The 13609-nt window shown below is 39.7% G+C and overlaps 1 protein-coding gene across 2 annotated transcripts in view; it reads left to right on the top strand.

Annotated features, from left to right (window-relative positions):
* The window catches only part of pex14 (peroxisomal biogenesis factor 14), a 46935-nt gene that overhangs the window by 8894 nt on the left and 24432 nt on the right, over positions 1–13609 (top strand). For both annotated transcript variants that reach the window (XM_030055513.1, XM_030055512.1), the window contains one exon: positions 12281–12365. In XM_030055513.1, coding sequence (XP_029911373.1) covers positions 12281–12365 — 85 coding nt within the window. The remainder of the gene's footprint in view (positions 1–12280; positions 12366–13609) is intronic.

Genomic DNA, 13609 nt, shown 5'->3' with positions numbered 1-13609 from the left:
TGAAGTCTGTGATTAAGCAGAATTCAATAAACTTTAATGAATACTTAGGACTTTATTTGTAGGGATTTTTGTCTCGGCAAGTACATTAATGTAAACAGCATGGCAACAGAGCTGTAATTTCCAATTCTCCCACAATTTAGGGAACTGTCATAATATGTTTACTTAAGAAATGATAGAAATACGACACCAGTTTAATTACAGCGTAGTTATTTTGCCTCAATACTTGGGAAAGTGGCCTTATTGAGCTGAGCTTCCTTTTTACTCACTATTCTGCTTTGTAATTACTTCAGCTTGATTTATTGTCTTTCTTTGTGTTTATGGACATAAACTGCAGGAGTGAGTAACTTGGTCTGAGAGTGGCTTGTCTCCTTGCAGCGAGAGTGGAAATCTCCCGATGAATCTGAGATGTCTCCGCTGTCAAGACTGCTCACATCGCTCTCAGCCTCCAATGTCACTTTCAAGGCATAATTACACAAGTTGTGTTGATTAGTATGAGAAGCAATTACGCTGGCTTTCCGCCGCAAATGGGGAATGTGATGGCTCTTGATTGACAGGAAGCATCCTGGCTTTAATAAGTAAATGACTATGGTAATTCAGGTACTGAGACCCTTTGATTTGTCAGCATCTTTCTCATTTTTCTGATGTCCTCTGATTTTGATGAACATGAATTTGATTGAATACCCCCGCTGCCCCTCTTTCCTCACATCCTTCTTTTTGTCTTTCATTGCTCTGACCAGAAAGTGCTGTCACAAGGGAGCCACTTGGCTGTGCATTTCAGAGCTAAAGACCATCCTCAAAATCCTGCAGCTGATGCTGAATTCTCTTTTTTTCCCCTTCAATTGAATTGAAAAAAAAAAAAACAAAAGTGTTTGGCACATAATTTAAAATGCCTTTTCCCCCCTCGTTCTGTTTAGCACATCATGTTTTCAGAAGAGTGGAAATCAGAGGAAAAATTATTTGTAATTGACACTTTGGGGGATTTTTTTCTTCTTTATCTGGCTTCCCAGTAAGTTATTAGCTGTTAATTTGTCTGCCAGCTCCCCTACAGCGCCAGATATTTGTTCAAATGCTGGGATCCCCTCAGTGCAATTGTAACTACACTTCTGAAAATGCTACCCAGTCTAATTATGTAATATGATACTGCCTTTTAGGCAAGTGTCTTTTAATGGAATAATATTAGTTCTAGGAAAGGGTACAGCACTTTATTGGAACAGTGGCACTGAAGACCCCTGTGTACTTCATGGAATATACAGTATTCTGCTGTAGAAACAGTTTACATACTCACCTCACAGAGCGGGGGCTCATTACACAAAAAACAACCCTATATTCATTTTCAGGTTTTGCATTAGCTTCTGTGTATTTAAGATTTCAAGATTCAATTAGGGCAAAACATTAAAATAATGTTGACTTTTGAGCGGTCCAGCCCTTTATCTCATATTTCTTTGTTAACTACAGTTGGTCTAATCAAGTAACTCCCTGTTTGTCTTAGTAACCCCCTATAGAGTCATACATGCATAAATATAATAAAATAATTTGCACTTGCACTCCGTAGCCCAGCTGTAATTTATATGGATTGAATGAGTGCTGCATTGTGGAAAAGCACGAGTGGACCAAACGCTCGTTTGTCACCTCTAATAAATGTTGGAATGTAAATTATGAAGTTATGCTTCAGATGTAAATGCACTTTATTTCAGTCCTTTAATGCAAACAGCCCACTCCAATACATTAAGGGGGTGGGGGGCAGAGGGGGATTTAACTTGGAATTTTGACTGTTTTCACAATCAATAATAAACACAAAAGAGCCTAGATGGGGAACATTATAACATATCTGAAGTGGGGTTCATAAATTATTGCATGAAAGCAGGCTTGTACACCAAAAATGTAAATACATTAATGTTATTAATAATGTAGTGACTAATAGTTCTATCAAGACTGTAATAGCAGTTTAATGGAATATGACAGCAAGAATGTATTACACTTCTTACATTTAGACGGGACCTCACATGACATTTATCAGGGATTTCTGAAACAATTTTTTTGATTATTTTGTTAAGTTAATTGCTTCTTTTCCCCCCAACGTCTTCTCAGGGAGAGGGGAGAAAAAACTGGTAATGGATATTAATTAATATGTGTCAGTTTTCTGGGTTTGATGAAAAATAATGAAAGCAAAACGCTAATGAGATTTCAGAGTTTTTCTGTGTGTGGCACCCTGAGATTGTGGCTTTATCTGGGGAATCAGAAAAAAGAGATAGTGGGCTACTCTCTAGGCCTAAATGAAAATGACAGAGAACATAGAAACCAAGATCATTCATCTTAAAACCTACTAAATAGAGTACTTAAGCCAAAATGTTGTACCCTAATTAGTCTTAGATGTTGGAAGTATGATACAGCAGTGTATTGACGGGCAGATTGGAAAGTATTCTGAGTGTGTCATACTGAAAAGTTGAGCCTTGCTTGCATTTTGCCTCTTCTTGTCGGAATGACGTTATCCTCACCTGTAACTGAAAGCTTGTGTTCAGAAAGAAAGAAGCACTTGAGGCGTTTCTGGCACACTGCGGTCCTGGCTTCTTTTCCTATCTAATCTGTTTTTAATATTGTTTGCCAGGAAGACAATGTATGGACTTGCTTTTCAAGAAATGTTCCAGGGCTGGGATGTAGATTTTTTACAGGTATTTTAACCTTATGTTTGAACTAGACCCATCCTCCTGCGCTTCTCAAAAATGAGCTACACTTGGCACAGATTATAATTGAACATCTACACTCTCATCTGCAGTCCACTACAGTTAGCATGAACAAACCCCTGCCAAGAGTTCTTTGTGTCTGCTAGAAGTCTTCAGCAGAAAGAGTAGCTTTAAAAGCTATCATTAAGGTGGGGCACAAGTGTAGACCAGCAGTGAAACAGAGGTTGGCACAGTAAAAAGCAGCCATTGCTCAAGCCACTGGCACAACTGACAATTATCCAACACCTGGACTGGCTCCCCTCCCTGGCATCAGCGTCAGGACTGTCGTCTTCTTGTTAATACAGTGATTAACAGGAAGACTGCATTTGTTTTACCTTGCAGCTCTCCTGGCACCTCTCCTTTGCTTTCTCTTTGATTAAAATAGTAGATGGATGGATGCATGGTGGCTTTGTATTGAACTTCAAGGGAAACGTGAGAACGTGGCGACAGAAATAGATTGAATAGAAAAGAGACTCAGCTCTTTATGCTCCTTCTAGGTTTGATTCGCTCTAGAAACTGGGCCTCTGCCTGAGGTAGTCCTGCCTGCACTTCTGTGAACACCGTCTTTGTTTGCCCTCCAAATATGACTCAGGTTTTTGTTTATGTATCCCCCAATAACTCACTGTTTTCCCTGTTTATTTTCTATGTTTATTTATCATGACTACGTGCCTTGCTCATGCCTCCCTATTTTTATGGGAGTGTGTCATGCTTTTCTCCCCTACCATACTGTGGAAAGTGGTTTTAGGTATCAGGGGGACAAGAAAAGGGGAAGTGAAGGGGCTTCATCAAACACCCTGTGCTTTTGAAATGCAGAGAGTGGCATTGTCATGTGTTTTCTGTGTCAAGGTCGAGAGAAAATGTCAGAACAGGTGTGTGTCTGCTGCTGAGCGGCCTGCCAACTCAGCCCCTTTGCTGTAACATGCCATCCTGTGTGACATTATAGTGGCTCACTGTGGGTCGCCTGCTCTCTTCACTCTTGCAGAGCGGCCCAGTAAAATGTATTTTTTCTAACACCACGTGTGTTGCTGTAGACTCCACATGACTTTGACCCCTGAACTTTGGTCACAGACTTTGATTGTTGAACAGTAATGAGTATGGATCCTGTGTAGCAGCAGCACCCAGCATTTCATCCTGATTACTTAATTTTTGTTTTGTTGTGGTGTTTGGTTTTGAATGCATCTCAGAGACAAATATAAAAGAGGTGGAAACTACTGTTTAAAATTATTATTGACTGTTGACCCTCCCAGGAAGAATACAATAATCATGAATGCCTAATATGAACCAAAACATAACCCTGTCCAAAGAAAAAAATAAATTGATGAACATTAAGTTCACTTTAAGTCAGACCTGTATTTTTGTGTTTCAAGGTGACATTTACAGATACAATTGTACAAGGGTGCTGATTTAACAAACCGCAATGGAAAGAGTTGGGTGGGTCTGTCTTTGTGCAGGTCTGTTTTATTAGGAATGTATTATTTGGGCAAGTATGTCACTAAACCTGAAAATTCTGGTTTAACGTCTCATAAAAGATGAATCATGCTCAGATGGATGGGTGCGGCATGAATAGATTGAATGTCATACTGTTTGTTATCTCTATTTTGCATCCTGTAATATTCAAATTGTGTATCAAATTAAATGAGAGAGAAGTGAACTGCTGCTTCTCTGACCCCGATGATTGTTGTTCTCCGACGCTGTCAGCGCCAAACACAACTCAGCCTTATCCTAGTTTTGAGGTTAGACACTCAATGGCAGTTGGAGGCCTCCAGAAAAAGGGAATTTGCCAACATTTTTCACTGTCACTTAGTATGATCGGGAACAGACACTGCCTGCTCTCCCTCGCCAAAACCAAAGGGAGGTCTCCTGCCTTAAGTTTCCCCCTCGTTTAGTGGTGATTTCAGACTGACTTATCCACCGCTGTAGATGTGTGGCCCATTGTCTTGGCAAGTGTGTCTAAATGTTTGTGACAGGTCTCGTTGAAAGACAGGGCGCCAGGGTAAGCTGCCAGGCTCTCCTCCCCCCACCATCTCAGCCCACCCCTCCCACTCCTGGCCAGTAGATGGCGATGTTAATCTTCTCTAGCCGTAGCCGTGCCTTGACATGTCTGGCTCAACACCGTCCCTCTGCTCTCTTTCTCTCTCTGTGGTGCTCAACTGAGGAAAGAGGGGTCTCACCTCGTGTGGAGGGTCATGCCACCAATTCCTAGCCCCCTTCTGAAGACCATGAAATTGTTGATCCAAGACGCACGATTAGCGCATTGAGCCTATTGACTGAAGAAGGGTTGACGCGTGATTATAATGTCACTGGAATGTCACAATCTGTCTGCTTGTCGTTGTGGGCATACTCTCATCCAGTGTCACAGTGTACTCAAGAAGGAACAATTTGATCAATAAAAGGACACCTCTCGTTCTATTGTCACTGGCCTCTCTATTCTAGTTTTATTAGTCAACTTGGCAGGCAGGGAGAGCTGCACTAAAACCCCATGCCAACTCACTGCATCCTCACCCCAGCTCCCTGCTTATATTTGCCTATCACAGTGCTTCACTTCAAGTTGTTTTGCTGTTTGTGTGTTGCTGGCTTGGGCGTGTTTGTGTGTGTGTGTGTTTGTGGGTATGTGTTGCTGCAGTGAGAAGAGTAGTTTGGATCAACAGCGAAGGATAGGCTTGTCACTGTAAGTTGCTTGTGACGGGGGCGGCTCTTCTCCTGCCACCACAACACAACTTCTGTGGTGTGTCGCTCGGACACAAGCTTCACGTTGTTTGCTACTGGTGCCGCTTGCATTTTGCCTCAATCAACTAATTGGATGTGAAAGGCCGGCGTGCCTTGATGAAATGAAGGACAAGATACTAAGCAGCGGCAGTTTTAAGGAATGCCTTTGTGTTTATTTACATGTCGCTCAGACTATAGACAGTTGCTTCTCTCGTTTATGTTCACAGAAGACTTTCAACTAATTCATATGGATCACTTGACTGTGGCTCAAAGCTCATATTGCTAATGTAAATATTATGTTGGAGCTGTCATGATTCACTTTAATGTGGTATTTGTTCATTTCCAAAATGGTATACCCTCGTTTTGGAAGAAAAAAAAATGATTACCTAAAGTGCATCATTATTGTTTTTCTTTTTTAAAGTTGGTGGCTCCAATCTGCAAAATGAGCAACCAGTGGCTTTATTTAACTTTTATACTTCAGCTGTTTGTTTTAATTTTGTGCCAGTAATTATCCTGTTGCAGTTGGTGCCACTTTTTTCAGATTATGGTTATGTAGTTTTGGAACAAAACTCTTCATTAATATATAGCACATTTATTCACATATTAGGCTGTTATCGTGTCGCATAACACATTTTTGGTACGTTCCACTGATCTGAAGTTGCACTGTGAGTGTCCTTGTGTTTGGCAACACTCATTCCTTGTACTAAAAGGCACATGGAGCTGCTTGTCACAGAATGTCATCATTGACTGTAAAAGAAAAAAAAAAAAGAAAAGCTTCGAATTACAGGAAAGAGGCACTGCATTAAAGAACAAAGGAGATCGATGGCAGTACATTAAATTTTATGCGAATGAAAAAAAAAATCAACTAATTAAAATTGATTACTCCTGCTTTGTAAATGTGTTTCTGAATTAAATTATTGTATGAAAACATTTTGACCAATCGAGGAGCTGAGGAAGTATCCATTACTGGATTGCAGCTGAGAAGGGGCTGGAATGTTTTGTGGTGGCTAAGTAGTTTGTTGTGCTCCACTGCGACTCCCTCTTGCACCCCCACTGCTAAAGTGCCATGGGTTAATCTCTGATGACCCTTATCTCTCAGAGCAGCTCCAGACTCATGGTTTGGGCCTTTTACCTGAATTAAAAGGAATCTGTGGATGGGTATTTTTGTCCAAAGTAGGTGAAAGTGAGGTGTCACCGACAGAGCCGCTGGTCTTTAGTCATCAGGGCTCTCGGGACGCTCAGAGCCCCGATGGGGATGTCCTTACCCAAACAGTCATCTGTCTCAGTAGTTTAGCAAGGCCGACCCCAGGCAGCACGTCTGACAGTTGTGCACTGAGAAAAGTCGGGCTAAGCTTAATGCCATATCTCTCAGGCCATTTTTGAAATTGGTTGTATACCATATGTTTCTCCTTAGATTTAGTCTCAGAGGAATAAAAGCAATATTGCACTTTGGTTTTGCATCATCCTGTTTTTAAAGCACAGACTTTCAGTGACTTTTTAACCTCTGTATTTTTCCTGCAACCTTGTAAAAAAAAAAAAAAAAAAAAAAAACAGTACACTTTGTGACTACTACTATACTTAATTTTCTAAGTTTGTTACCAATTGAATTTATAATATAAATTTTATCTTAAAATAAAATACAATTTTAATCAACCCAGTCATTGTGCATGCCTGGCATTTAGGATTTTAATTGCTTAAGGTTTAAAAGTGTTATTGTTATACCGTAGTAAGATATTGCTTTGTGTATGATGAAAAATACTTAGACCACTTTTTCTGTCAGAATGTTCCATAACCAGCCTGTTTTTCACTGCGCCTTTGCTTTGTCCGCTTTCAAACGGCTTTCAATAAATAGCGTTAAACCAATCAACTTTTCCATGTTTGTGATGAGAGAGGTCTGACAGCGAAATGCTACTGAATGGAAAGTTTGCTCTGCACCAGCGATGGTCTTGAAAGAACCTGATTTCCTTCCACCAGCCCCCCTTTACAAAAATTGCGTAATGCGCTGTTGATGTCACGTTAGTCGCCTTGCCCATGGGTCTGACACTGTCACTGATGCAGCACTGTCTGTTATTTTTAAACCCTTGCTTAGTGAATGTCAATGAAGTTTTCCATGATCCATTTTCATCCATTGAAAGGTTGACTCTGACCTTTAATTTCAGAAGTTGGGATTATTCAATAAAGATTAACCACATTTGGGGGCTGAAGGCACAGAAAACCAACCCACTGTACGTACCCTTGTACTTTTACTGTACCATTTTAACAGATGTAAAAGTAGGTCTGTGCCAGCTTATAGTTTGTCATTAGTAGCAGAACAAACCCTACATTTCACCAGTACGTCTTTATCAGCTTTTACTGATTGAAGTTTGGTCTCCGCAGCGATTGCTCATTTTGTTGTTTTCATACATCACTCACTACTTTCAGAAGCACTGCACAAAAGTAGGGTGGCAGGAACTATTTCTTTGTACGCCAATTACCGTAATTCGGTAGTTTTTTTTGTGCATTTGTACTTTTTCAGTATTTTACAGTCACTTGTGCATACTTATGTTTTTACTTTATAAATTGCATCCACTGGAACATTTTCTGGGCTCTGCAGTGAACAGTTAGCAAAGAAGAGGAGTCATTTTATTTACTTTATTTAGACTTTATTTTGTAATTCTCTTCTCTAAAAAGCACCTCAGTAACCTTTACTCTGACTAAATTTTACAAATATCTACATTTTTTTTTTTTTTTTTACCCTTTTTTTAGTAAAACATCAGCAAAGTAACAATACATCTACTTGAGTAGGAAATTCTGTTTCTTTCCACTACTGGCCAAAAAGTCAAGATGGTTTGTTTTATACAGTCACTGTTGAAAAGATTCACTTCCAACAAGGCCCCTGATGTTGCCTCCAGTGTCTCCACTAGTGGATATGAAGGTTGGCTAAATGGTTGGGTCCACACCTCACTTCCCCATGTCTCCCAGGGTCAATAATTTCTTATAGCTGCTCCCATGAGGCCTTGCTTCCTCAGCTAAAGGTCGCATTAAGGCGGGAAAGATGTCACAATTAGAAGGGCATTTAAAGCCGTTCTTTTAAAAAGATTAAAAAGCACTGTTGGCCACATCAAGCAGTTAGACGACTAAAGGAAACGCAGTAATTGCATTAAAACTTCATTCCTTTTTTTGCCGGGCTCTGGTATCAGAAAGGTATTGGGTTAAGTCATTTAAGACAGCCACCCCTGATAGCAAATCACCCATGAAAGCACCTAATTAATATAGAGCTTCATTTTTCGCCGTCTCTCTCTTTTGGTCTTCCAAATGCGTGTTTGGGGGGGAAATTTGAGACTAGCCTAACACAATTTTTTTCCATGTCTATCAGGCTGTTATTATATCAGGGGCACTTCTCCACAAATGTACAGGCCAGGGCAATTTGGAATGAATTGATTCACACTGAGACTGAATCCTATACTTGCTAATGATTTCCTTTTAGCCCCTCTATTGTCACTCCCCGCCCACCCACCATCACCACCCCAACTTCCAGTTCCACCATGCCCTCTGACTGTCTCCAGTATTTCACATATACATTTCTTTAGAATATGTAACATGGATTAAGCTGTATTAAACAAAAGTAAGTATAAAAAGTAGGAAATATGTATGGGATACTCTCTGAATTGTCCATTTCTGCAGGTTTGAATATGAGGTTTGGGTAAGTCCTGGGCTCGTAGTGCATTTATTACTCCTATCAAAGAGTCCTTAGGTTGTTTTAAAAAAGTGGCTCATAGATCTTTAAAGTGGAGCAAGCCGTGAACAGAGCGGGTCAGTTGCACAGGCATTACATTCTGGTGCTCTTGATTCAGACCGCTTGTGGATGACTGCTGGCCAAGTTACCCTGAATAGCCAAGTGTAAAAAGATGACTCTTAAAGCCCTTGTTGACCTCTGGATATAATTACAAAGGGGAGCTTTTTTTTCTATATGGGACAAGAGTATTTGGCAGCATATCTGAGCAAGGCGTCACCTTTATCTGTTACGGTTCAAAAGTTGTCTTCTACCTGATTTATTTACACAATTTTACCTCAAATAATGAAAACAGCAAAAAAGAAATGACTAGATAAAGCATGTTACTCTTTCAGCTTGTGAAAAGTGGGTATTTCCTGGTTGTTCACTTCTCAGTCTCATAATGTATGACTGGAAAATATCCATATGTTTGGTACCCATATTACACTTGAGTGCTTTTACTAGTTAGAGGAAAAACACACAACTGGTTACATGGATTCCCTTAGGCGCCCACCCACGTGGTTGGAACATAATTGGATTTTATGCTCATTTCTCACAATTCAAGGTATCACAGTTGTAATTTTCAGACAAGTGCATTGTTAAGTCTTGTCCAATTCAAACTCAATAACAATGCTGTAATCTTGTCCGCTCATCAACTTCCCTCTCTTTAAGTGTCTTGGTTAATGTTATCTCTTTCTATGATTGAGTTTTCGCCTCTTTTTCAGCTTTACCTGACACTTTATTGGTTATCTGGTTTGTAAAGATTATTGCTCTTAACATGGAGCACTTTGGTGCATTGGATCTTACAGTTTTACAAAAAAAAAAAAAGCTTTACAAAAGAGCCTTATTCTTATTCTAACAAAAGGGATTTAGCAATATTCAGAAAGGAAAGAAAGTCTTTGAATTTTTATTTTAGTTTATGATCTAATACTGCTAAACCAAATGTGCCTTGTACTAACATACAGCTCACCCCCCCTAAAAGCCCAATTGTATGCTACCCAACACTATAACTGGGATGATCTATAAGTCAATAACAAGACAAGACTGAAATCTGTGCAATGTGGTTATAATTGATTGAGATGTCTGGGTGGAACTTGCGCAAAGCATCTATGTCATCTGCTAAGAAGAGCACTTTTCCCCTCCCTGAAGATCTACCACTACAATTTTAACCAAATGGACATTTGCCTTATTAGTTTGCAGCTGAGCTAGCTGCGGTCTTTATTAAGATGTCATACTTACGCCTATTAACATTGACACAGTTTTCTTTCTTTTTTTTTTTTTGTCGATATTATGCTATTGAAAATGTAAGGAAATGTAAACGAGGATCGCTAGTTCAGCATGTTCCTCCTCTATTAAGTTATTTACCTCTCATAAGCCTACACCATTCTCTCTGTTTACTGGAATGAGTATGGTATTAGATTTTCAGTGCGCTTATTATCTCTGGTTTCTGCCTTCACCACAACTAGTTAGGTCAGCTCACTTACTTGAACGGCGGAAGCTATTCAAGAGAACAGAATGATATTCTCTTGTTATCAAAGAGATATTTTCCCTGTGTTTTTACAGTATCTGCTGGCCCAGAACATCAGTCGGGGGTTCACCATGCAAATGGTTTAATCTGCTTGTCACAATGAAGGTTCCGGGTGACTGACTTTAATAAGCCCTCAGCATATAGAGATCCAGGAAATTCCATCCCCCTTGTGTAACCCTTATGTACATCAAAGGTCATGGTAATGTCACAGTGACACAGTAGATCTGTGTCTCTAAATAATTGGCGCTGGCATCTCTTGGGGAGAAACTGGTATATTTTGATAAAATTAGTCATTTTTGCTATTTAAGTGTCAGTAATGTACACTGTATGGATGACAAGTAGTACTTTTGTGGAAACTGTTTGGCATTTTGATGACTTGCGTTTCCCGTTAATTGCAATGAAATCAGTAGTAAGTATATTGTTGTTGAGCTTAATGATATACTCAAACTGATGACATTTTAAGAAAGTAATGTTTGCCAAGTTGCATGCTGATCATGATGTGTCATGATCCTCTTAACACAGTGTGTGTTTGTCACAGGAACCTCAGACTCAGAAACTCTTTAGACAGCATCCTTGCCGCCCATATTGTTTGGACAAGTTTTAAAATGCAATTCTTTCGGATTGGAACAGGTTCATATTATATGCAATGTATTACCCAAAACAAATTACCACTGGCAGGGCGCTCAATCACTTTGTATCTTTCAACACTAAAAGAAAAGAAGAGTAATCAAAACCTTTCAACCTATTAGAGGGATGACTTTTACAATTGAATCACGGGGACCACAGGTGCGATAATAAGTCATCTAAACCTCTCTGCTAGTGTGTTTCCCCTTTCTCCATGTTCTTTCATGTTTATCTATTTTAGGAGGCGCCACTTCACGGCGCCCACTTCAAATTTATGTTTTAATGCCATTTGAGGATGATTTTTTTTCCCTCCTTCCAATTCTTGGAAATGCATACTGGGGTGGAAAATTAAGGTGCATCTCGAAGGAAAACATAATAGAATCGATGAACGCTATGCACTTAAAACTACTGATGTTCTGATGCTATTTAACGTTCTAGTGCATTAAGGTTTCAAGTCATTACAACATTCAGGCTGGGTGATTTGATCACAGCACGTTTTTAACTGGAAGAATTACAGAAGTTTTCAGCCTAGGATTCTGAAGTTATTAGATACAAATGATCACCTCTGCATTAAGTATAGATTTTCTTCCCCTGCGCACTTAAGACTGGAAGTTTGTCTTTAAGAGGGTAATAGCAAATTAAGCTCCATACTCCATTTGTCCAGCACTCTTGATGGGCTAATTTTATAACTGCTGATTTGGTCATTCCCCAGATTTAGCTGGAAAGTGGTCAGGTGGTCTTTCTCCCCACTGCTGGGGGGAGTTTTAGAAGCAACTATCTAATGGAATCCATTTATGTTCTTCGTCGGGATTTTTAACGAATCTCTTCCTTGCAGAATGTCTAGACTGATGTTTGCGATGTTTAATGCATCCCTCTGCCCTTCCTGCACACATTATCTTCTTCCTCTCACATCTCATTGCGAGGAATTAAATCACATTTGTCTCTTCACAGATTACCACTGCTGTAAAATTTCTACAGAACCCCAAAGTACGCCAGAGTCCCATGGCCACCAGAAAAGCCTTCTTGAAGAAAAAAGGTAAGAGTAGAAATGTACAAATGTGTCAGTATTGATGCTGCTCATTGTTGAAAACAGTAATTTTTCCCTTGATTATTATATAGTCTCTAAAATCTAAAAAGTCCAGATTTTTATTATCCCCAGGCCTGCGTCATCTGTATGTATATGTTTATAAAATGCAGTCGGTGGAGATGCACAGCCGGTGTCAGCCAGTGTCCTTTTTGGTATGCTTGGTCATTAGAGGTCAAAGGTTGTGACCATGGCTCTATGCCCTGGGGGGTTGGATAGGGGTCGATTTAGCTGCAGAGATTCAGGGCCTGTGAATAAATGACCCACCAGTTGGGATGCTCCTTTGGATTCAGGAAAATTAATATTGACAAAGCCCCTCTGCATTTTCAATGGAATTATCAATATTACCTTGAAGCATTTTAACCCTTTTACTTAATTTAACTGTTATCATAAATTTGCGGCATGACATCGGGGGGTGGAACATTTGCTGTCTCTTCAGTTTATGTGCAATAGACTGAGAATATTTCCAGCATGTTAGAATACTATTTGATGTAATAAGGCTTGCAAACAGCTTTATTACTGTAGGTTGATTTAGGTCAACACAATATATAATTCACTTTTTGCCACTTACTAGCAGAGTAGATGTGTGTGTAGATGTGTGCAATGTTTTGACACTTTTTTCCCTCATAGTAGCGCAGTGACACAGCATGTGGCTTTACCATAGATAATCTAGAGTATTATTCTTTCAATTCTTTGCAAAACTGCTCTGTACTTGGGGGACTAAAACATAGGCAGTGCTAAGGGACTTTGCCTCTAGCATTAGAGCAGCGAAGCAGTGAAAAGTGAGCCTAAAAGCTCCATGACTGGGGAAGGTAACCTGAAACCAAATCCATGGTTGCCGGCTGCTACTACACACATCTCATCTGGCTCTAATGACTCTTGATATCTTTTGAAATTTCCCAGTCTTTGTGTCTCATTATTGACAACTAAGGCATGTTCATAATCCACCGTTGGTTATCTCAAATTCAATAAGGGCTCATCAATACCAAATGATGTCATACTATGTCACATTTTCTTCTTACTTTCTGCTTTGTTCTGAACTCCATCGCACTATCCAAAATGGTTCCCTTTTACTGCACTTTACGTCCATGAAATATGTATGATGGTTTAATGCAGATTTATTTTGGAAAGGCGGTTCCACTGTAGATCTAAACAAAAACTCTCAATTTGCATAAGGGCATTGATCCAAGGGAGAG

This window comes from Myripristis murdjan, chromosome 7 (genome assembly GCF_902150065.1).
Source record: "Myripristis murdjan chromosome 7, fMyrMur1.1, whole genome shotgun sequence".
Taxonomy (NCBI): domain Eukaryota; kingdom Metazoa; phylum Chordata; class Actinopteri; order Holocentriformes; family Holocentridae; genus Myripristis; species Myripristis murdjan.
This window is presented reverse-complemented; position numbering and strand designations above follow the sequence as displayed.